At 31.6% G+C, this 26,932-nt stretch overlaps 1 protein-coding gene across 4 annotated transcripts in view; it reads right to left on the reverse strand.

Annotated features, from left to right (window-relative positions):
* Window positions 1-2: 2 nt before the first annotated feature.
* The window catches only part of LOC132706798 (neuronal synaptobrevin), a 36,651-nt gene continuing 9,721 nt past the window's right edge, over window positions 3-26,932 (reverse strand). The window contains exons 4-6 of one of the 4 annotated variants that reach the window (XM_060678344.1): window positions 25,479-25,530; window positions 21,676-21,721; window positions 2,135-2,266 (exon numbers count right to left, since the gene is read on the reverse strand). In XM_060678344.1, the coding sequence (XP_060534327.1) occupies window positions 21,708-21,721; window positions 25,479-25,530 (66 nt within the window). In that variant the 3' untranslated portion in view covers window positions 2,135-2,266; window positions 21,676-21,707. Of the gene's footprint in view, window positions 2,267-12,175; window positions 16,593-21,649; window positions 21,722-25,478; window positions 25,531-26,932 lie in introns of those variants that run through there. The other 3 variants (XR_009619646.1, XM_060678342.1, XM_060678341.1) reach the window with 3 other exon arrangements.

Here is a 26,932-nt window from a genome sequence, read left to right on the forward strand (position 1 = left end):
AATAAAGAAGTCATTTATTTATTTACTAACGGAATTTTAATTTTTTACATTTACATCCCAGCTACTCCATTATAAATAATTTGAGTTTACAATCAATAATTAGTAGTATGTAGTATTTAAGCTATCATAATGCAAGATAAAAATAATTGTACTTTTTTTATATGTGCAGTGCTTCCCAAATTAGTTGCTCCTATAGGCTATCTTGCACACCATTAGAGACATACATTTCCAACATTTGGTACAACTGGAATAACGACCTAACTAATAAATGGATATTTTCACAACTTTTGAATTTACAGGATCCATTCAAATTTTACAAAGGTTAAAACAGAAACATCTATCCAAAAACCGTTTTTATATTCTTAATGTCCCGTTTAACATTGCCAACTGTTTCTTGACATGCGAATATTGACTAAATGGAAATATATAATTTCTGAATTTTGTGGAAATATCCGGTGTCGCTGGAAATGTATGTTAAGTGGTTTTTTAGGGTCCAGCCAATTTGGCATTCACTGTACTGTTTAGTTTCCTAGCGTAACAACCTTTCAAAAATGTAATTTACATTCAACACATTAATTAATGCGTTATCTAATTTGATGTTATTACCTACACCACTGTGTTGCAAATACATGTAGCACACGCATCTGCGTTAAAAAATGTACAGTAATTTTTTTTACATATACCGGATGTCCTGGTAATTGCAACGAGGTACGGCATTAGGAAAGCGTACGGTTTTGGGAAATTGAGAAAGGTAAGTTGCTAAATAAATACAAAAATTTTGTTTTAACCATAGTTGGAGTGAGTGCCGTTTTAAAGTTGCGAAAAATTCAAATCTGTAAAAGGAAATAAATGTCGATAACTCCAAAATGCCGTTACATAGGCTAGCCATTGTGCTGTGAGTAAGGTGATTGCGATTGATTACGTTGCCACTAGGTGGCGCTTTCTGACATAATCGCGATATGACTTTTTTGCGTCATTAGATAGTGAAATTGTCAATATCTTAACATAAAATATGAACAAACGACCATAAAACTAAAAAAAAGTGGAATTTTGTGAAACATTTCCGGGTTGTTATTAATATCTAATTATCTGGAATTTATTGATCATGAAATGATATTTCAGATCCCACTAAATAGGATTTTGTTACTTATCTTTACTACCTTTTTTTGAAGTACTACGAAGCTCAAAAAATTAGGCAGTTTTCGACGAATTTAGTATTGTCACTTATTTTACACCACAATACCATTTCATTTCGATAATAAATATTTGACATCCAAAATTTCTGTACGGTTTCGATTGTTAATTACTAACAAATAATTAATAAAGTAGAACTAATTAAAAAAAAAAACAACCTTTTTGGTTTTAAATTCTTTTATTCGTATTTTATTTGATCTAAGAACCTAAGCAAAATCTTCATCTTTTTTTTCTATGGCCACGACTATCAGAGTAAGCAAAATTGTATCGTTGCATTTTTTTTTCACAAATTATTCCAGGACGCGCAAGATACGCGATTGCAATCGTTTCACTTGTATCAAGATTGATAGCCCAAGAAAACCCCTTTTTAACTACTCCAAGTTTATTAAAATGCATTAAGCCCTTTTTGAGTTATCCATATTTATTTCTAAACATGTTCTAATAACACTTTTCTTGCAGAGACGGAACAAGCAGAGATTTCATTCCAAGTACAAATGTCTCCTTTTCTCCAACATGCAAGGGCAAGATTGCACCATTCGCAATTTCTTAATATAATATTATATATTTATTTGTTTTGCAACAATAAACTCGGTTGTGGAATTCGTTTTGTTTATAAAAAATGTTTCTATTGTTATTTTATAAGCACCAACTAACTGGTACAGACTATAAACTTTTTGAGTCGATCTTTATTTACCCATTTATGTCCATTTAAAATTAAATTAAACATGACATGGATATCCAGCTAATAAAATAGACATCTGAAATAATTATCTCCTTGCTCTTACCGGGATATCCCAAACTATATCACTGATGCAGACATATCTATGACGAAAAATTTGTTCTAAAATATCATATTGACTGTTCCAATATTCGTGTAGCATTATAAAAAGAAAACCGAAAGCGTTATTTTAAGACAATCGAAAGAAATCGTTATCGAAAATTTAACCGGCCTGGGGTTGTGACGCGTCCGCCGCCACTGGAACCGAGCCGCTTGATACTTGACTGTTTACTGGGGCTACGTTCATCGGTTGTTGGACCTGCGGCGCCGCTGCGTTTTCGGGCATAAATTTCACTGGAAAAATATCGAATTTAATTTTCGCATTTTATTTTTTCAGGAATTTAACCTTCGGGAACGTAATACTATGAAAACCGTATAGTGGTCCGTTTATTGCGGGTTGAAACTTTGTCTTAGAACCAGTAAAAAATATTGAAAAAACTTTTGGTTCACTTGTGCTGGGCTGTCCATTATAATTAATTTCGAAAAAAGTGTAAATACAAAAGTTTGAAGATTTTTGCTCTATTATCTTATGCAAATGTCAGAAAAAACAAACGAGGATCGCGAGCTGTCAAAATGGCAGCAACATGTTTTTTTTTAATGGAATGTCCCACATATCATTAGCTTAAATCGTAAATCTTCTTTTCATGATTTCAAAAATATATATCATGTAGCCGTTTTTGAGATATTTCAGTTTAAAATTAATTATCATTCGATTTCTGGACCATAGCCATATCGTTTTAAAATAGTCAAGTCTGCCTTAATAGCAACCATATTATCTATGTTTGCAATTGTTTTAACAATGTTCTTCTTTTGACAACTAATCAAAACTAAAGATCTGCAGCGTAAGTTTATTAAAAAATAAATAAGAACTAAAAGTTCAGATTTTCACGAAATCATGTATTTTTTGACATGACAATTTTTTTCGACAACACCATGTCTTTATCAAATGTAATATTTACAAACTATATACCCAAAAATGACCATAAAATCTTAATTAATGTGAGAATTTAAATTCAATAAAGGAGAGGTATTTAAATCTAATTGATCGTTAAACGAGACATTTGAATGTCTCATTTCATTAATCTCCATGGCTTCTAATAAATTTCATTTTCTACTTTTTGTGGCTTTATGTAAAATATCAAAATTGTCGTCAAAAATGTGTTTTTCTGTGTTTAAGTGTGTAGCATAATTAGAATCTAGACTATTGTTTTTAAACGCTCTTTTACGTTCGTTAATGCGTTTCTTGAAGGATCTACCTGTTTGTCTAATATAAATTTTAGGACAAGATCCGCATTTCAATCTGTGGGCACCTGATTTTTGAGATTTTGGACATTTCGTTTTATTGTTTTTTAAAAAATGTTCTATTGTGTTGTTAGTTCTGAAAGCTATTTTTAAACCACATTTTGACAAATATTTTGAAACTTTTTCACTAAGTTCTCCTATGTATGTATGTATGTAAAGTTTACTGTTGTCTGGATTTGTTTTTTATTTATAATTTTATCTATAATGGACGGATTGTAGCCGTTATTCAGTGCAATTTGTTTAATGATATTAAGTTCTTTGTTGTAATTTTCTGTTGAGAGTGGCGTATTAAGAAGTCTGTGTATAAAAGAGTGAAATGCAGCCATTTTGTGTGCATATGGGTGGTTTGAGCTGTTATGTTATCTAATTGTTTTTTGTGTTTTCGTAATAGTTAAGTCTAAAGAATTAATAGAGATAACCTGTTCAATCTCGATAGTGAATTTTATACGACTATGATTGAACAGGATAACTCTATGAATTTTTTAGACTTAACTATTACGAAAACGCAAAACAAATTAGATTTTTCCATTTATCATAAACGTTCACACACGAAAACAGTCATACATAACAGCTCAAATCACCATTATACACACAAAATGGCTGCATTTCACTCAGACTTCTTAGTACGCCACTCTTAACAGAAAATTACAATAAAGAAATTAATATCATTAAACAAATTGCACTGAACAATGGCTACAATCCGTCCATTATAGACAAAATTATAAATAAAAAACAAATCCAGACAACAGTAAACTCTATTTATCTGAAACCTAATACAGAACACAAACAATTTAAAACAGTTACATACATAGGAGAATGAAGTGAAAATGTTTTAAAACATTTGTCAAAATGTTGTTTTGAAAATAGCTTTCAGAACTAACAACACAATAGGAAAAAATTTCAAAAAACAATAAAACGAAAGTCCAAAATCTCAAAAATCAGGTGTCTACAGGTTGAAATGCGGATCTTGTCCTAAAATATATATTGGACAAACAGATAGATCCTTCAAGAAACGCATTAACGAACATAAAGGAGCGTTTAAAAACAACAGTCTAGATTCTATTTATGCTACACACTTAAACACAGAAAAACACATTTTGACGACAATTTTGATATTTTACATACAGGCACAAAAAGTAGAAAATTAAATTTATTGGAAGCCATGGAGATTAACAAAATGAGATATTTAAATGTATTGCTTAACGATCAATTAGTTTTAAATACCTGTCCTTTATTGAACTTAAATTCTCACAACAACATTAATTAAGGTTTTATGGTCATTTTTTGGTATATATAGTAGCAGGTAATTTGTAAATATTACATTTGATAAAGACACGGTGTTGTCGAAACAATGTTAAAAAATATATAATTTCGTGAAAATCTGAACTTTTTTGTTCTTATTTATTTGAATAAATGGATTTTCATCAAGTAAAAGCCACATACAATGCAACAAGTTTCGGAATTTAAATTCAGGTAAAGTTGTGGTCCGCAATAGAAAATAATTTTATACCTACCTGTGTTTAATCTTTGGTTTGGTATACTACTTAGTTTAAGTTTATTAGTGATTATTCTTATTTCGTGTGTAATACAGCGTGTGTTGAATCGTGTGGGAATTATGCAAAATATGTGCGAGTCTAGTGTATCTCAGGAGATGCTCCCCCCCCCCCCCCAAATGTAGAAAACACTATTCTATTGAGACTAAGGAAGTTATAAACAATGTTTATTTGACTCTCATTGAACGTGGTACCAGCAAACAAGCATCTTTAGAAGAAACGGCCACATTGACGAAAATTCCAACATCAGCTGTATGGAAAATTGTGAATAATCCCATTTCAGCGAGGAAAAAAAGAAGCGATGCTGACATTTTCTTGAGTGTAGATGAAAGTGATCAAGATATAATACGGTGTAAAATTTACCAGTTATACAAGGAACAAAGCGTGCCTACGTTAGATATCTTAATTAGGAGGCTTGAAAAAGATGAAACCGGTGTTAAATGTGACAGAACTACTTTATGGAAGTGTATTCAACACATGGGTTTTACATTAAAAAAAATTAACAAAATGCAAGTTTTAATGGAATTTTTTAGAATTGGGAAATAGCGACTGGAATATCTAGAAAAAGTTAGGATTTACAGAGAACAACAAAGGCCAATTATTTACTTGGATGAAACCTGGTTCGACACTTATGATACCGATAGTGATACTGATATATTATGTGAATAATTTTAAGTAATTTAATTAGGTAATAAAAATAATTTGTAATTTTATTTTAGATTTAAACATAAATAAATACATATTGTTTAGTATATTTCCTAACAAAACCCAAAATAATTAAATTCTAAGCAAAGTACGGACCTGTTCGGCCACATTTCATTCTTACAGCTTGCCCGGGTCTTTCCAGACAGACACAGACTTTATATTTAATATGAAGAATAAACTTTTTTGGTACATCAATAATCTACGTCAGTTACTATATGGCGTGGTATGTTGAAAAATAAGGTTGTCGGACCAATTATATATGAAGGATCCTTGACTCCTTGCAGCAGAAATAGAACAGTTATTAGAAAATGTGCCAGTTAGGAGTTATTTAAATTTAATTTGGCATCAACTTGGGATAGGTAGGCAAGGAACTATCAAATGGCCTGCCAAGAGCCACGACCTGAATCCTTGTGAATTTTTTTTTGTGGGGATACTTAAAAAATAAAATTTATTATAATAGGCCTGAAAGTTTACAAGTGATAAGAGACAGACTTAATATCGTCTTAGAAGATCCAAACGGAGAAAACCCTGATTTTATCACCTCGTTTATTAATAGGAAATTGAAAGGAAATATTGTCCCATGTTTTGAAAATAAGGGAGGTTATGTAGAAAATGTTTAGCATTAACTATTGATATTATTATTGTTTGAATAATATTTTATTATTTGGCGGTTTCTTCCTCACTACAACCCACCCATTTGAAGTTATTTAACTTACGCTGCAGACGTTTAGTTTTGATCAGTTTTCAAGAGTAGAACATTCTTAAAACAATTGCAAACAAACATAATATGATTGCTACCAAGGCAATATGGCTACTGTCCAGAAATCGAAAGAAAATTATTTTTAAACTGAAATATCTCAAAAACGACTAAATGAAATGCCAATAAACCATATGTTTTTGAAATCAGGAGAAAGATTTACGGTTTAAAAAAAAAGATGTTGCTGCCATTTTGACAGCTTGCGATCGTCGTTTGTTTTTTGTATTTACGCTTTCTTCTATCTTTCTTTGTGTAGATGGGTGTCAAAATATAATGAATAACCCTATACATTTCAATTATTATATTATTACGCATACGGGATGTTTATATTTACGTGGACGAATAACTTCTTTATTTTATATAGGACAACCTGTATATTACAGCATTCTTCAATTCTTCTGAAAATTCTAGACATATTTTATATACAGGGGAGTCAACAATTATCTCATTGGTTCTAAAAAAAAGTTATTAGAAAATGGTAAATACAAAATTTGAAATTATTTTAAAGTATACAGAGTTGCTCAAAAAAGCGTGACCAATAAAACATACATCTTTTTTAATTTGTTTTTTAATTGCTTTTAAAAATTTGCAACTTTTTTATTAACCGAAACCTAATAATTTTTCCAAAAGAATACCAGTTTTCACACAAAAAAATTACGATGTCGCTATTTTTTTATATTTGATATTAGCGTTATTCGAAGACGGTTTCAAAGATATTTGCAATTTGGATTAGATGCTACAGGGTGTTCAAAATGAACCTATATATTTGGCACCACATTTTTTTATGAAAGATCTTGCAAAAACATGAAACTGTTACTAATTATATCATATGTCATATACCTATTTTTAATACTTTGCGATTTATTTGAACTTTTCGAATATTTACGCTTCTTGCTGTTCAAGACTACTGATATAACAATAGTTGGCTATGATAAACTGACATTGTCAAACTGAGTAAATAAATTCAAAAAATGTATTGTAGTGTCAGTAAATTAAAAAAAAAATAAGTATGGATTTTTCTAAAGCTGAATTTATTAATATAATTCATATACTGAGGTGGAAAATAAGGAACGTAAAAGAAAATAGGTATACGAACAAGACTAAAGATGTGTATTCGAGTAGAAGGGCATTAATATTATTTACCTTTTCTGTGAATTTAAAATGTACGGGTCATGTTTACCAAAATTGCTAATAACTGTCTGTCTTAAACAGAAAGAAAGGTAAATATTGGAAAAATTAAAATAAACTTTCAGAAAAAATAATATACATGGTGTGCCTTTTAAAGAAATCCAGATTTTTCAATTTAAAATAGTCCACATATATTTGTCCATTTTGAACACCGTATAGTTGCATATATCTTTTACATCGTCTTCAAATAACGCTAACATCAAATATGTAAAAACTAGTATTTTTTTAGGTTTATATATGAATTATTATTAATAAAAAAGTTGAAGAAAGCGATCTACTGAATACAGAGGTATCAAAAAGTAACACTAAAAAATTTGATGAAAAATCCTGAAGTCACTTTTGGAAATGGAAACTCGCCGTTTTCATAATGTCATATGAATAAGGTTGCCTATTTCTAAAAGTTGTAGATTTCTAATTATCCATAAATGAAACAGTTTTCTATTATAAAAATAAAACTTTACTTTACAGTTTAATTTAATCATGACAAATATATAAAAAAAACGATATTATAGGCAAATTATCACCCAAGCGGCTCTATTAAACATAACCTCATCAATCTAAAAAATCAAGAATCATTCACAGTCCTTATACACTATAATAAATAGTCGTTTACATTATTAAAAATAAATAATTTTAATGTTTTCTTGTAATTTAAAAATTCCTTAATGTTTTTAGTTGTCCACGTCCACGAAAACAAAAACCTACTGTATATATAATATTGTAACGGTCACAGACCATGGATATTCGTGACGCGGACCTTTTTGTGATAACTGTCAGTCGTCAGATAAGTGATCCTCCGTTCTGCATGCGTCATGGAGCTTTAATTGTTCCATCAAACCCCGCTACAATACAACAATATTTTAAAAGTTTAAATGCATCCAATTTAAGTTTTTATTTTGATATTTTTTATAACTTTCGAGGCAAGTTACTATTCCAAATTAAACGGACCATTCGGTATTTAGATTTAAATTAAATTAAACTTAAATTAATTAAACCCCGATTTTAATCTGTAATACCGTTTGTTACCATGCCATCTGGGAAACTCCGTTATTATTGAGGATGAAAAGATGGCTTTGACACTTACGTTACCCTACTAAAATGGCACAGTCAGATTTTGAATGATTTTGAATTTTGAATTCCAGGGCCTTGTGTTTTTTCGGGACCGCCTTCACAGTAGGAATCTTAAATAGAGGCCTGGTATTTTTTTGCATATTTTTTTGTTCCTTTGTGATGTTTTGTGTCAACAGTTCAATTCAATTATTCAGTTATTTTTAGCCCTTTGGACCTGATGATGCCAAAGTGCTGCAGTGTAGGCTACTCCCCTTCACTCACAGATACAGATACAGATATTGTCTAACAGAAAACTAGAAAATGATATTTTGGCCACAATAAATAATCTAGGCTACTAAAAAGCTATCAGGAGACATAACTAAAAGCTGAAAAGATCGAACAACCATTCTAGAACGAATACGAAATATAAAAAAAACATCCGTAAGAGAGACTTTAAAATTAAGTCTCGATATAGCTGCTCTATTTTTCTTTTCCTGTAGTCTACTAAAATTAAGAAAAGTAAACAATTAATTTCAATAAATTGTAAAATATGAACTACTTACCGGACATTTCAAGAAGCGTTTATATCACTTGCGTATTGGACATACATATTATGTTTTGTTTTTAAAAATGGACCAATTAACACAAAAGCACAAAACCAAAAACGAAAACAGTTGAGACAAGTCTTATCAAAAATAATTAATCAATAATTAATAATTTATCATTAAATGTCATATTTTTTGACAAAAATAACAATATCGTAACACCTACCGAAACAAATGATTTATTATTATGGTCTTTTCTTTAATTTCTTATCAGCTGCTTGCATAGGGCGTCCAAATAGTGTCTCAAAGTAAAATACCTCGTTTACTATTTGTTTTAGACAAAAATGTTAAATATAAAAGTTACAGATGAGACTAAAAGTAAAAATTAGGTTTACACACAAAACACTATACACTATATATACAAACACTCAGTATATATAGGTATAACAACCCTACATTGGGTGATTGAGTATAGTGTAATATCTATTAATGCCATAATATACAGGTTGTTTCATTTAAAGTAATATACGTTTGGTTTCTCGCATATTTATGAACCACCCTGTATATTTCAGTATTATCCATAACTTTTGTATTTAATTTTTTTTTGTAAAATAAATAATCGAAAGTTGAAGACAACCTGTCCGACCTATCGGTCATATGTTAATTATATTGGAAAAACAACATTTTTGAAATGGCTATACAGGGTGTCCAAATAGTGTATCTAATTTATTATTTGTTTTAGAAAAAATGAAATACAAAAGTTATGGATAAGACTGAAATATACAAGGTAGTTCATAAATATGCAAAAAATCAAACTTATATTATTTTGAATGGTACAACCTGTATACTCAATCAACCAATATAGTGAGTGTTTGTATGTATAGTGTATAGTGTTTTGTGTATATTTAAAATTAATTTTAAATTGTTTTTGTTGTCTATTACTTTGCTACGCTATTTGGACACCCATAATAGCAGTTTCTTAAAACGTTTTTCCAATATAACTAACATTTGTCCCATAGTTCGGACAGGTTCTCTTCAACGTTCGATGACGCCATTTTTCAAGTAGGGTTTCCGCATTTTCAATAATAACAGAGTCGCCCATGAGGGGACACCCGGTACACTAAAATAGGATCCTTTTTGCAGCGTTCTGTTTTGGTTAGTTTACTTTTGTCGTGTGGCTTTGTCTGTCTTTCCGTGTGTGAAAAATGTATTCGTTACTGATATGAAGTATAATGATGATATGCAAGCATCGATGTATAGGTGTAAGATGTAAACGGCATGCTTAAAAAATATTATTGAATAAAAAAAAATATTTTTTTATACCTGTCGTGGTCGTAGTCCGTTTTGTCCGCCGTCACGCACCATCTTCCAATTTCCAATCAGTTTACTTTTCAATATTTTCACTTTTTTTTTTAGTGGACCTGTATAGTACTTTCGCAGATAAATTGCTTTGGTCTAACGCTTGCAACTAAAAGGGGTACTATTTGCAGTCTTAAATTGGCATTATTTATGACGAAACCTAAATAAACTATAAAAGTTTGGAAAGCTTAAGTAAGACTGGTTTACATTCTATTCTGTACCTGCTTATATACTGTTAGAGGGAGGCGGAGCTAGAGGGACATGAACATCGTCCCGGATGACTAATTCCTATTTTGATGATAAGTAAAGACCTGAGTCACAGTTAAGATTAACTTGGTTAGATTTGTAAATCTGTGGAAGTTTCCTCAATCATTTGGCACGGTTTGGCACCTCACCCAAAGGATGGTCTGGCGATCCGGAAGGTATAGAACCACAGCTCTGTCCAATAACAAACGTGAGGTTTATGGGACTGTAATTCTCGGAAGTAGAGTAATCTGCTTCCCTAGTTTTGGTAGCAACTCTACCTTTGGGGTATAACTCGAAGTCTTATAGTAATGGAAACAGTCGACAACTACATTAAAGTTTTATGGTTAAAGAATACGAAGCCGGAAATTAAAAACTACATGGCAGCAAATCATTTGGTTTTCGGAAGAAGGTTATTAAAATAGGTGACCTTTTAGAAATTTTCAGCTTAAGAAAGTGTACATTCGTAACTCGTGAGCAGAGGAATTGGGACATACGGTGTTAGGGCTCTTACCATATTATGTGGCACCAACAAAACTAACCATTAAGTCACAAAATTTATCTCCCACTCTAAGCGATGGTGGTGTAGATTTAATGACTGTGATTAAATTCTATATATAAAATAGAATAGAATTATTTTCCAATTTTTTATTAAAGATATATACAAAAACGACAGGTCTTGTTCGTTTCATCACGAATAGATTAGATTAAGGTCAATTTTATTAATAATTTTTATAGGAAATCGAATACTCCACAAAAATGGTCTCTTGCGATTTATCGAATACTCGAACCATTTTGAAGATATTTTGAATTGGAATCCCATGGTTTTTAATATATATTTTCCATTTATTCATTGAATTTCAGAAAAAAAAGGTCTTTATTCAAGGAATATCGATAAATGCATTAATAGAAAAAGAATTCTGTTCCGCCATATGAAATTTTATACCTTAATACAGTATTAATAGAAAAGTATACATTTTTTAGATTTAGTTACACAATTCGACTTTTATGAGGAAATAGTCCTCGATGTTCTTTGACAAGTATTGAAACTGTTCTTCGTTTTTGGTCAAACGCTGATTATATTCAGAGTCCAACGCTACTCCGCGCTCTGCTGCGTCATTTACAATTTTCATTTGTTTGAAATACTCTTCATTTTTGTGTGCCAGATCCCAAAAGAAAATAATCGTTTTATTTTTTGAACCAACATAACACTAAAGCTGGGTTGATGGGGTGGGGAGGGGTCATGTTTGGTGTTATTCAGTAGTTTTTTTAATTGAATATTTAATTGCATTTTTTTTGTTTTCTGACCAATTCCATTCCATTCCATACTTTTTGAACATTTAAGTGTGCCCTAAGCAAGCTTAATATTTTCAACCTTAAACCTTTTTTGCCAAACCATTTATCTGCGAAAGCACTATGCCTAACTTATTTCGCTAATGAAATGTGTGTCGTCACGAAGAATCTGGGAACGCGTCATTGCCAATTAATAAAAAAAACTACAAATTTTCAAGTTAATTTATTTATACATTTTTAATATTGACTAAGAGACACATATAAACAATTTCAATTTGTTTTCAATTATACAACGGAAAAACGTTGATGTCCGGCTATACAAAGTGTCCGCAATCTAGCGGGTCGATTGTTCATCGACGACCTGACATTTTTAGTTGTATCGGCATTTGTAATGAACGTACAGGGTGGCCCAAGGTTAAATATAAAAGTTGTCTCTAGTAAAACGATCCTTAATGTTTTTGTATTATTTCAATTGTCACCCATTTACATACAGGGTTTAAAACGTTTTTTAACAAATATTTTATTAAATTTTTAAATACCCGTTTAAATGACGGATCCGACGATATACAGAGTGTTCTCTAATAAGAGGGGCGATTTTTGGGTGCATTTTAAAAAGGAAACTTCATATGAACGTATGTCCTGAACGTCCTCACTTTTGAGATACAGGGTGTTAAAGTTTTCAAAACGAAAATATATTTTTTTTATATCTGTAATACCGCTTTAGGCATTTCAGTGAAATTTGGCACACATGTACTATGTATCAAGAGGCATATATTTAGTGTACCACAATTTTTGCAAAATACACCACTGGCTGGCGTACGGAATTTCACCAGTCTATTTTGGCAGACATTGATGGTACGCCACTGATTTCTCCTAAAATAAAAATTATCCTTACCATCTATGATCATTTCTAAATAAATTTAATTTCTTCACTTTTTTCAATCCTATATACGGTTTCAGCTGAAAAAAATAAAAACCACAAGAAATCAGTGGCGTTCCACTGACTGTCTATGAGCAAATAATATTTTGGTTAATTGTACTGGTCAAATCGAGAACTTTTTTTGTGAGATATAAATTACCTATTTAAAACAAAATATCTAGTTTTTAGTTACCAACCTTTAGTGTCCTTCAAAAAAAAAATACTAGACGACTGTTTTTTTTTCTTTTACAGTTTTGATAAATAATTAACGATTCTTATTTAAATGTATTTGAGTTTACGTCCTTCGTATTTTAATAAACCATACAGACAATTACTTACGTAAGAAATAATAATGAAATCGAGTTAAATTACGTACGCCCGCCTTTGGTGTATTAAAAAAAAGTTGTGGCACACAAAATAATGCCTCCTGATATATATAGTACATGTGTATCAAATTTCACTAAAATATCTACAGTGGTATTGCTGATATTTAAGAAAATATTTTATTTTTGAAACTTTTACCTTCCTGTATTTCAAAAGTTAAGACGTTAAGATCGATTAGATCGAATTAGAAAACCCCCTGTGTATAAATATCGGTGTTGAAAGTATCTTGAGGATTCAGGTTATGTCGGAAAGGTTTTTGTTGCGTCTCACACTAACCTTTAAAACACCTTTCCGCGTAACATATTTTACAAAATAATACTTTTTATATTGTCGATGTTTCGCAAAATGTGACTTCTCGCAATTTTCGTAAACCAAACGCCCTCGATGCATTTTCGGAAAGCCCTTTAAAAAAAGGATCCAACGATATACGCCAACATTGACCCGCGACGCAAGGTCTCGAATTTATTGACGATTTTATCAATTTCTTAGCTATTCTTATTTTTATATTCCTTTTATGAAATCTATTTCAAATATCGTAAAATATAAAAATATTGGAATCTAAATGTCATTAATTAATTTAATTAATTTTAATTCGATCATGCATTGATATTTACAACATAAACAAGGTAGAAGATCTGTTACTCGGAATTATATATCAGTGAATTTTTAAATGGAAGTTTTGGACAATGGATTGGACAAAATGACACATCTGGCCAGCAGGGAGTCCGGATTTAAACCCACTGGCCTCTGTGGGACACTTTAAAAGAGATAGTGTAAAAAAATAAGCCCTTAGAAGTTTTTGCATTATAATAACAAATTCGGGATGCAATCATTCAATTAAATGCGAACAATTATAAATTAAATGCCGTAAATCATTTGGAGGTAATATACCGGGTGACACAAGAAAGTGGGAACGGTTAATATAGGTTGAATGTTCAATTTTTTACAATATGTAGTCAATGGTTTGAGCGGAAACGGCAGTAACGTTCGAATTTTAGACGGCACAACCTATATTTTTTTTGCATTTTTGGATTCAGGCGATCATTCGATGTAGGATAAGATAGATTTTCTCATATTTTTTTGCTTTTTAAATTTTTTATTAAATTTTTGGAAATTGTGTCTAGGAGGCTAGGAGGTAGTATTTAATGTAATGAACTATTAATTTTTTTGGATAACCCGCATTGGGAACAAAAACTTTTTAAAACCGGTACTTTTTGTGCAACATTTTGATACCAAAATTTTCAAAATCCGTTAAAAAATAAACTGACAGGATGGAAAAAACCATATAAGTATACATATTTTTATAAAAACAAAATATTACTTAGGTGGCTTTGCTTCTATTCATCATCAAGTCGGCATGATTGAAAATTCTGACAGTTTGTACAATTTTATCTAATAAATGTTAGGAAGGGTTACGGCGAATGTAGAGCTACGGAGTGTCGCATACAAGAAGGAGGACATTTTGAAAACATTCTATGAAAGTTTCATCTTAAAATAAATTGGTTATTAAGTAAATATCTATCGCACTTATTTAATTCAAATAAAACAAACAAAACTCCCACATTGTTGAGGTTTTATTTTCTAACAGATTTTCAAAATATTGTGTTGAATTATCCCAAAAAGTGACAGATTTGAAAAGAGAAAAATATTTGTATTCTCTTGTTCTTCTGAGTTTCCGGTAAAAATTGCTTGTAGCTTATGAATACATATATACATACAATACTTGCGTTAGTTTCTGACTGTATAAACACTTTCAACAAAAAATTCTAATCGTTGAATCTCAGAAGAAACTCTCCCTTGAATTTTATTTTATTTTTTTTACATACTAATCTGTGGTTTCTCTTACATCTTGCATCAGCTTGTCGAGAGATTCTTCTACATTTTTAATCTTACCGACTTGACAATTAACAATGAATAGAAGCAAAGCCACCTAAGCAATATTTTGTGTTTATAAAAGGGTATTTACTTATCTTAGTGTTCCCACTTTCTTGCGTCACCCGGTATATACCAATTGCATTATTCAAAAGTGTAGAAAATTTCATATAAAATTTAATTTAAATTTAAAAATAAAATAATCTATCAGTATTTAAAATCAATATTATCGATATCATCAATATTATCGATACGGCAATTTCATAAAAAAAATATTAGAGACGCTTTCAGAATTAAGCTTCAATTGCGGAATTGATAAAAATCGTCAATAAATTCGAAACGGCGTATCGCAGACCAACGTTATATCGTTGGATTCGTCCTTTAAGCCGTAAGTGCAAGAATATACAGGGTGTTTGATTTAAAAAAAGCGAGAGAAGTGATATTTTGCGAAATATCGGGTAGCACTCTGTACGCATTTGAGTGACAATTGAAATAACACGAAACAATTGAAGATCATTTTATTTTACGCAAACTTGTTTTTATATTTAGAGGTAAAGTAAACCGATCACCCTGCACTTCGGTACCTTTATATAAATGTACAGGGGCAAGTCACGAGTATAGTCTAAAGGTTTTTTCGTATATTCGCTATTTATTGATACGAGACGCTCCTAAGAAGGAAACAAATCGGAAAAATCGTACTGAGCGATTAGCAAAACAAGGAGTTTCGAATTTCGAGAGAAAATGCGATCTTTCAGAAATTGCAGCTAAAATAATGTTTCAATTTTGACATTATTGTTTACTCAAAATGATGTACAAGGTGGCCCGTTTATTGTGTGTAAAAATAACAAAAATACTTTTTGTTTGGAATCATTTGTAATTCACCGTACTATACCGCGAAACGAGAACATTTAGGAGTTTTGAATTTTAATTTTCAATTTGATTTTAAAATATCAAAACCGCATGAACTTTTTAATATTTTTTTTATAAAAAAAATGTTAATTTTAACAAAATAAAGGCGAATTTTTAAAAACTTTGGTGACATCCAAAATTTGCTAAAATTTATCATTGGTAACAGTGACATTGGACTTGTCTATGACGGTGAGACTTCGAGAATTTCAAAAATGCTTCCCACAAGTATTTGAAATAAAAAAACATTACAGGTTCCATAACAAACGGACCACCGCACGCTTTGATCTAAAATTGAAACATATTTCGTCAATGGCGACATTTGGTGTATTTCGTTTTCTATTTCAAAAATGTTAAGCTCTGCTCCTATATAATTTTTTTACAGGTATGTAAACGGAGTACATGCCACGCTTTTAACGTACCTAATTATTTTTTATCTATTTTCTGTATTTTTGACTTCCTTGTCTATATGCGTTAGTTTTTCCAGTGTGCATTTGTTTATGTTACGGTAGATTTTTTTTTGTTCAGTTTTGGCCAATTGCGACTGGAAACGATATAAAACAAACGGTTAGTTGGTTTCGATCGATACGGATGCGACGTACGAGGGTGGGGTGAAAGGTTTCCGGCTTGATCAATCCTCACAATACTGATTTTCAGCTTCGATAACCTTTTTTGAGGTTAGAAAACAGGTAATAGTCGCTGGGACCTAAGTCTGGAGAGTAGGGAGGTCGCGGCATCAATTCAAACTTCAATTCTAGCCACTGTTTTCACTGTTCCTTATTTTCACGAGTGTAGTGATGGGCCCAAGTCTCATCAACAAGTTTGGATTACGTCAGTAAAGCGTCACATTGTCGGTAAAAATGTTTTTTCGAATCACTACACTCTTAGTGTTCTTTAATTCATTTTGGTGTAAAATTTTTTAAATAGAAGTATTTGATGACGTTTTTCCGATTTTTCATTTTTCAAGTCTAAGAGACCGCTCCAAAAGTAGACCTAGTGGCGCCACCTCTCGGCCAGACTGGAAACTTTTCACCACACCCTCGTATACCCAGTGAACTACATCTAAACAACTAGTGGCGTAGCCGATATGAATTTTGCGAGGCAAATTTTATTTAGAAGGAGAGGGACCCGGTAATTTCCTTCCTTTTAACATTGTTTTGAAATGATAGATTCTAGGTTTTGCATGTAGTTGCAGTGTATACAGCGTGTTTCAAAAAACATGCGTCAACGCTTGCCTGGAGATTGGTCATTCCAAAAAAAAAGCTTTCATATAAATACATACGATTACCCGAAAAGGTAAATACGAAAAAAAAAACTCTTTTGGCTGAAATAAAACTCATGAAATTTGACAAAACCTGTGGTCACGATAAACTTAATTCTAAAAACTTTTTATTTTTTAATATTTACCTTGAAAACTAAGCATTTCCAAATTTTAGAAACAATGGAAGTAAATTTTATTTTATACAAATATTTAAATAAAATATTTTAAAATCGTCACATAATTATGTGTAAATAAATAAATTTAGTAAGAATGTATCGTTGAACATAACATTTCCTCATTTAGATAAATGAGCAAAAGAAAGTCAACAATCCTTATTGCTAGCCTTCTTTTTCTATCGCAAAATTTGCCTCGCTTTTCTATCACGCCACTCCAGATTAGATCGAGCTCACCGCTTGTAACACATATCATGCGTTCGTGCAACTTATCAAATTGTGCAGCCGTCCAGAAATTATGTGGTCTCTAACATACCTACGTAAAGTCACTTCGCCTTTTGAATCATTAAAAAAATGACGTTTATTAGCGCTACAGCGTCACCTACCATCTAGACAAGATAGCTTTGCTTGATGGTAGAACCCAAAAATTCAATGTGGCATCTGAAGTGCAATTAAATTAGAGAGGGAAATGCATTTTTGAATTCTCCTTGAAGATAAATTTGCGGTGTTGCCAAGTTACGAGTTTCCGGGGTGTTTGTGGAATATTTTCTTGGTTTCGTGATCTTTTGGCCCCCGTTCCCCATTTTCCTATCTTTGGGACTTTAGAAATATGAAAAATATACTTTTTCTACCATTCCATAATTTCGAAAAAAATTAAAAATACGAGGGCAGCGCCAAAATTTCCCGGCCCGAATATGAAAGAGTAACAATTTTGTATTATTTTTCAATATAATCCCCCTTAACTTCAATACACTTATTACATCTCTTTATTAACAACTCAATCACTTTAAAAAAATATTCTTTTGGTTTGTCTGCAAGATGAGCTAAAACAGCCTCTTTTAACTCAACTTCGTCGTTAAACTGCCGTCCACGTATGCCCTTTTTCAAACAAATAATAGTCGTTGGGGACCATATCTGGACTATAGGGAGGATGATCTATCTGTTGGAACCCACATTCTAACATGGCAGCTTGTGCAACACCAGCAGTATGGACAGGTGCATTATCGTGCAAATGACGCACGGCCCTGGTCAGTTTTCCTTGACGTTTTACACATATGCAGTGTCGCAATTTATGTAATAATGTTGCGTAATATTTCCCATTGGTATTAGTTTCTTTAAAATTTTCTTCCTCTTTTCGAAGGCGTATCGCCTGTTTAGTTCGGTTTTCCTCCTCGTCTAAGCAACTCTTGCGAGGTTGACTGCCAACTATCTCGCCAACGTTTAGGTGATCGTCCAGTAGGTCTTCTGCCATGGGGTACGTTGTTGCGAATTATTATGGCCATTCTGTCGGGGCCCATTCTACTGACATGCTGGTTCCATTCTCTTCTTCTCTGCCTTATCCATCTGACAACGTCATTTGTTTGGCAATTTTCTCTTATGTCTACATTTCTCTGTCTGTCCCTCAATGTGTATCCAGTTATCATTATTAAGGTCTTCATTTCAGTAATTCGTAGGATTCTCTTTGTTACTGATGTTTCAGCTCTGGTTTCCGCACCATATGTCATCACTGGTGGTACACAGGTTTTGTATATTCTTGACTTACATTCTGCACTCAAATGTTTGTTTTTCCATATGGAATATTTAAGATGTCCTGATATTGCGGCATAAAATCTATCAAAAGAATTCCTTCACAATCCCAAGAGATCGTGGCCATCACCTTTTTTGTTGACTGGCAGACTCTGAATTTTCTTGGAGGTGCTTCGCCCTTACGACGCCACTCCATTGATTCTTTTTTTGATAGAGAACCATAGTTTTATCTCTCGTCACTATAGTTTGTATCACAAGGCTTCGGTTCCGACCCACAGAATAACAAAAAGGACCGCGCACACTCGACACGGCGTTGTTTTTGAATAGTCGAAAGGTTTTTAGGAACCATCTTGCACTAACCTTATGCATACCTAAATGATCATGCAGGCTTCGACGAACACTTGTATCAGATAGCTTAGTAATTTCTGAGATTTCTTTGAACTTTAAACGTCGATCACTCAATACCACCTCTTCCACAATCGCAACAATATCTTCAGTTATGACTTCCACTGGTCGACCAGTTCTTGGATCATCTTCAAGGGACTCCTGCCCCATTCGAAAACGTTTTGCCCATTCTTTCATTACAGAATACGAAGGAGAACTTTGGCCGTACACACCATAAAGCCTTTCTTTAATAATTTGCTTCTTTTGTCAAAAACTTTGACTGCTCTATACTCAATATGCGTTATTTGCGACATTTTTTCCGACACGTCTTGTTTAAAATGCTGTGAACAAAAAACCATTTGACCCAAGACTTCAATTTTTTTTATTTCGCAGCCTACTAAGATATATATTTAAAAGAAGACAAAGTTTTATCGTGATACTGGAGCTGCATCTATGTCAGGCCGGGAAATTTTGCCGCTAACCTCGTACAGTGTCACATTAACTTTTTGAGTTTCGTCATCTTTTATTATTTAATTTTTAGTTATACTGATTAATAAAAAAGGAATGGATTTTCAATCAGTGTAATAAAACAACTTTTGTTAACTTTTTTTTACCATATAATAATATATATGATCGCAGCGTTTTAATAGCAAAAACTTATTTTTGAACTGAAGCATGGCGATATCTTCGCTACCAATATTTAAAGAAAGAACTTTTCAAACCAAAGTAGCTTTAGAGGAAGTGATTCGAAAAGTGTGGGCTTCCATCAAACCTTATTAAAAATAATGTCCAAAATTAAAATAAAAATATTAAATGGTTCTTGGATTTCGTGTTTTTCACTTAAGTTATTTCAAATTGGTCTTATCTCTTTTAAAGTTCCGGTGTTATTTTAAATGTTTCTATGTGACGTCTTTCTGGATATATTATGCATGGCCTACTAAACATAAACAAAAAATGCCCCTTATTTCCGCCTTTTTTGATCACATATCGCTGAAAAGGGCTTAACCCGGACATTTTTAAGACCATAGTCAACTATGGTCACTGCGTTTGTCTAAAAAAATGCCGTAATAGCGTTTTTATGCGAACCCAAAATTTTCTAAAAAGAAAAAGTTATCTTAAATTAAATTAAATTCTGCAAAAACAATTCAAAGCAGTTTGGTGCGCTCATGCATGGCAATATTTAACAACATGAGAAACTACTACTACTACTACATGCAACGGATTCAGTTCTGTACGGGGCATTTCGGAATACGATGCTGTAAGGGCGTTAAAGTTTTACAAAAAAAATCGTTTCCATCTGACTGACTGCGACTTTTGGAGAATAAAAAAATGATAGTTTTTCCTCATTTTTATCTTCATTTCGAATATTTCCGATACTTAAACTTCTAAAGTTCCAGATGCTTTTCATAACTCATAAAGAAATTTTCGAAAAAAATTTCTGACGCTGATATTCCCATACCAATTTTTTATTATTTATTTAAAATTAAAATCTTGCGTTTAAGTTTGTGGATATCGATATTCTTTACTTATACTCAAATTAGGGGCTGTCAGTCATAACACAAAAGACAGACAGATAGGTGAACGTACAATTTTCAAAAATTTAAACAAATGAAAAATGACATATGCCACTAACCGAAATATATTTGAATTTTCTTATGGAGGAAAGAGATGATTTTTATTTAAAAGCATAATTTCTGTCATCGATTTCTCTCATAAATTAAAATTAAAAAAAAATTAAGATACCAAATCACAAAATCTTTGGTGGCCTTTATTATTAATTAAACGGTTGAATTTGGGTATAAGGGTTGTTACATAAATACTCTGGATTTTAAAAGCAACGTCCCCTATATCATCAATGGATCTAGTCCAATTAGAAACCCCCGTGTACTAAATTTCGTATGTTATCAATAGTAACTGCCCTTTCCAGTTATTCCAGAATATGCAAATTTGCCACGTATACTACGAAAACAATACTAAGTGATTGTGAAATTTTTTTATCAGGTATTCCTCTTGTGGCGTTTTTGGCACTGCAAGGAACTATCAGGTTTTTTTATTTAAATTTCAAACAACTTATTTTTCCATAAAACTTTGACGTACCTCAACACCCCGTACGTCGAAAATGAGGTGACTATCGAGCAAAATACATGTAAAGAGAGGACGAGGCTGGATAAGGCTATAAATTATGAACAATCTTCCTCTAGAGGACAGAAAGACAGACGACAGTAAGCCATTTTAGGTATACACATATCAACACACCGAATACGTATATCATTCAAATTTACCGATTTCTTTTCGGCCCGAACGCCACTGACAATTACATGAAGTTCACTACGAAAATTAAAAAAATGTTAATTTTAAGGACGGTTTTCGTTGTTTTTGGATATTTCCTGTTTCAGTCAAAATTGTTAAGTTAATGGAGGAATCGTCGGTAATTGTATATTGGGTGTTTCAAAATATACGTCGATATATTTTTTAATGCCAAGTCATAACTTTTAGTATTTTTATTTTATCTTTTCATTAGAGTGACCCGTACTATATTAATATCGCTTCGTATACAGGATGTCGTTGACATTACACTAAATAATCTAATAAATGATACTGATTATGTACTGGGTGGCCCATTAATAATGGGCGGCGGCCATATTTCAGGAACTGTTAGTCCTACAATTTAGAAGAAAAAAATTATAGGTAAATTGGCCAAGAAAAAAAGCTGGAAATTATTTTCTGGTTAATTAAAATGCCCGCTAGGGGATGTGACCTCTACTGTAAGATAGAAAGAACGGGTTTTCTCAAAAATATTTCAAATTAATCTATATCAAAATTTGTTTTAACGTAATCTACTCTAGGTAAGGAAACTTTTTGTTTGAATTATTTTTTTCTATCTCGTGAAATTAACGTTTGGGGAAGGGTCAAGTATTGGTTTAGAAAAAGTTGAATAACTTTTTTTTTTGGCTAATCCGATTTCGACGAACTTAATTTAGTTTTAAACAGTATTTATAGGAGCTTCGATTGGCATGTCAATATCACGATATTAATTGTTTTATGAGTCGGTAGGAGGCGCTTCATGTTAAGAGCAGCAATTTTTATGATTTTTTTCGAAAATTTCAAATATAATGGTATAAATATTTTTAGTTAGGATGAAAGAGCGTAAAAAAATACACCAAGTAGTGGAAACGGCATGGCAATATCTTTTTTCACCTTTGAGATATAAATAGAAATGTGTTTATTAAATATATATTTCAACCGTAGCATAGTAATAGAGTTAAATTTGATTTTGTCCTAATTTGTTCACAATAATCGCCAATAATCACTAATCAATATATTACATGTTATTGTCCATATTGGAGAAAAGGGTAAAATAACTAAGTAGGCTTAGCGGTTGGCATGGTAACGGCTAATACTGCTTCTACCTAAAAAAAGTATTTTTAAATTAAATTTATTTATATCTCAGAGGGGAACAACGATATTGCTATGCCGTTTGCACTACTTTCTGTGCTTTTTTACGCTCTTTTATCTTCGCTAAAAATATTTATACCATTATATTTGACATTTTGCAGAAAATCATAAAAATGGCTGTTTTGCGCCTCCTACGGACTCGTAAAAGAAACAATATCGTGATTTTGACTTGTCAATCGAGGCTCATGTAAATACCCTTTAAAACTAAACTAAGTTCGTCGAAATCGGATTGGCCAAAAAAAGGTTATTCAACTTTTTCTGAACCAATATTTGACCCTTCCCCTACCCTTAATTTGGCGAGATAGAAAAAAATAGTTCAAACAAAAAAGTTTCCTTATTTAGAATAGATTGCGCTAAAATTAATTTTGATATAGGTCAATTTGGAATATTTTTGAGAAAACTCGTTTTTTCTATTTACAGGGGAGGTTACGCCCCCTAGCGACCATATTATTTACCTGAAAATAATTTCTCTTGACCGATTTACCTATATTTTTTTTTCTAAGTTGTATTACTAACGGTTCCTAAAATATGGAGGGCGTCCTCTATTAATGGGCCACCCGGTACAAAATGTCCTAGTTAGTGTGAAGTGAAACTTTTTTATCATTAATTTTAAGAAAAATAATATTCTCCAAAAAGGTTCTAAAATCTAAAACACGTTCATCAGGTATCAATTTTTAGCATACGAGGTTTGTCAAAAAAAAAAAAGAATTTTATTGAAGAATAACGTCTTTAAATTTGACTATATCGAAAAATGTTATTAAAAACCACGTTCGCGTAAACAATTACATCCACAGAAATGTACTTCTAGGTACAATAACAATGGAAATTTTACTGTATTTACGTAATCCAGGATGCACTGGCAAAAATAACGAATGTTTGATGGTAGCAAATTTTCAACAGCAACCGTCAGGCGTTAAAATGTTCCCCGTACTTCTAGTAGCGTTATTAAGCAGTGAATAGAAAAAAAATCGCCTTCCTTGCAGAAGAAAAACATGATGAAAACGTGTTTATTATTATGTTTCAAAACTAAAAACTCTTGTAGTCATGGTAATCTTCTCTTTTATGTGTTCTAACAATTTTGCAACGTAAACAGGTGACGAATGCATATGCAATTATTTTGAATTCTAATGACCTTATTGTTTGTGGTGATTTTTGAACGTATTGGTTGTTTTTCTAAAAATTTAAACAGAGGGAACAAAAATAATAATAAATAAAATAATCATAAATAAGACAGTTTTGGTTGAACAGAAACCTAATTAAAATTTTACAAAACGGTGCCTGGGTCATCTCTCATATACGCAAATGCATTTTTCTTTCTTTTTTGAACGTATTAAACTAATGGCAATGGAAGAAACTAATGTTAGTAGGCACTCTTTTTTTGCATATTTGTACTAATTAAATACAAAAGATCACGTGTGATTTTATACCAAAGTTATTGAGGTGTTTTCGTCTATGTAATTTCTATAACACCCTGTATACAAACACATTTCTATTAAAAACTATAAGATTGAAACACACCCACAAGTCAATGTCTCAAAATTTATTATTCTTAAAACTTTACGCGTTTGCTCAGTCCTGTAAAAGAAATTTTTAAAATAATATATACGAATTTAGCAAAGCATTTAGCATTTAGCATAGCACAAATGTCAACTCAAACGCACACAGACATAAATTGGAGTGAGATCTAGGCAAAATATTTGCTCAAAATCAAGAATAGGAGTTTTTGGATTTTTTTGATTTCTAATTTCTACAGAAGATCAAGTCTTTTACCTTTTTGGCAACCGTGTCAAATATTGGCATTTTCGTTAGGAGAAAACTGCGAAAGCAGACCTGATCTTTGCTATCATTAATAAATAATAAAATTATATGATAATGTATTGTTTGTTATAAACCCTATAGATAACAAATCTAATTAATTTTTGGGATCCTGTGGATTATTTTTCTAGAGCAGGTGTGTTCAAAAAGTAAGGTGACTTTTTAGTTTTTTCAAAAACGAATTTTTTATTCAACAAAATGGTTTTCAGTTATTGACGTGCATTTATGCAAATTCTTTGTTCCTCGAATATCGAGAACAGTTATTTTTTGTAAAAAAATAAAAAAAAGCAAAAAGGATTCTGCTAAATTTAGATTACAGTGAAAATTGTTGAGCAGTTTTGCTAACACTTGATAACAATTCCTCGAATTTACATTTTCGAATTCATCAAAACATGAATATCAGTGCTCACACTTAATATTTAATCACTTTTCTGATATCAGAGGGAAAGAATTAGATTATAATTGTCCTATACTGGGAAGAATTTTTATATATTCTTTTTTTATGCTTTTATGTATTCCTTTGCTATTTTTTGTTATTTTGTAAAACATGCTTTATGTCTACCTGCACATTTGAAGTATTTTAAACTTTGTAAATATGTAGTATATTAAAATTACTTTTTTTTTATATATTGCCAGATTTATGTATATTATTGTATTCTTTTAAAAATATCTTTTAACGAGTTAAGGATAATAATTTTTGGGACTTGGCGGGGGCGTTTTAATCTTTACAGTTCCAGGTCTCTCCGAATTATTCTGTAACTGTGTAGCGTAACTAATGACGATGTAAAAAAATAACAAGAGTAGGTATACTTACTGACTATGATGATTAAAATTACCAGTCCAATAACACCCATAATAATCATCATCTGTAAATAAAAAATATACAGGTTTCATCTGACATACGCCAAAGTCTATAGAATACTATATAAGTTGCCTCACTCGAGATCACGCCCTTGCCTACGTTCCCCCTACCCCGCACCGCTGTCGTTGCTGTGGAGAAGCTGAATCCGTACAGTGTATCCATGTTTCCATGCTACGTAATAACGTAACATTGTGCTTGAATTTCGCGAAACAAAAGAAGCCGTTTGCAAAACACTAATAGTTGGCTTTGCTTTCGGGATACGGGGTGAAACAAAAAAATTTCCATTTCAGTTTTTCCTTTGTATTTTAAACACCATGTATCCTAATCAGGTGATGATAGATCTGATTACGCAGAGTGGTGCCATGAGATTTAGTGAAAAAAAACGAGGTAGAGTTACGTTTTTTTTTTTTTTATAGAACGACCTGTATTTGCTGTTTTACCTAAATTTATTTTCTTATTATAATTTTATTTTAAAAAATACGAATAGAATACAAAAATCGGAAAGTTGAAAAAAAAATGCTCATTTGAGGATTGGACTAGTTGCAAGTTTTGAAATACAAGTATATGAAATGATATTTTTTTTAATTTAATTAATTAAATTTTTTAATTTAAATATTTTTAAAAATATTCACAGTTGTTGATTGGCTTACATAAATTTCTGTAATATATTTATAAATGCGAAAAATGTCTGAAAGTGTTGGAAATCAGTTTGAGCAGTTTTTTTAATCTATTTGTATTCTATGGTTTGATGATGATGATGAGTGGAGTTGTACAGGGTCTGTCACTTTTGTTTTAATCTTAAGTTGCTGTCAACTTCCTGCCTATTTCAAACAGAACACAGACTATATTATTACATTTTGAGATTATGTGTGAAATTCTAAACATATTTTATGAATAATGCCTATATATGCCGTTTTCGAAATATTTGACGTTAAAAAAAAACCTCCAATCAATTTTGAACAAATGTATTTTTGTAATTTCTGAAAAATCGAGTCTCATAATTTGCAAAATATTAAAAAAGAGGCTCAAACTCACGTTCTCGCGCTTGTTGTTGTCTACTTTTCTACCGGGTGTCCACAATTAGGACAAGTCGCTAAACTTGCCTAGGGAAAAACCATTGTTGCCATTGTTGTTATTATTAATTGTTTTTCCATAGCCAAGTGGGTAGAGGGAAAATGTTCAATTAGACAAATACGATACTATCCAAAACCCTTTTTGCGGCTGTAATTTAGGGAGAACAATTTTTTTGTTCTTTTTTTTTTCGATGACCACATCATCTCAAACCTATGGCCACCTAGCTCCCCGGATCTTAGTCCCCTCGATTATTGAATAATTGTATAGTCTAAGAGTCAATTGACGTTGACGTTAATACGAATGAATAAATTTTAATATCTAATTGGCCTCAA

This window comes from Cylas formicarius, unplaced genomic scaffold, assembly GCF_029955315.1.
Source record: "Cylas formicarius isolate icCylForm1 unplaced genomic scaffold, icCylForm1.1 PGA_scaffold_8__14_contigs__length_24414737, whole genome shotgun sequence".
Taxonomy (NCBI): domain Eukaryota; kingdom Metazoa; phylum Arthropoda; class Insecta; order Coleoptera; family Brentidae; genus Cylas; species Cylas formicarius.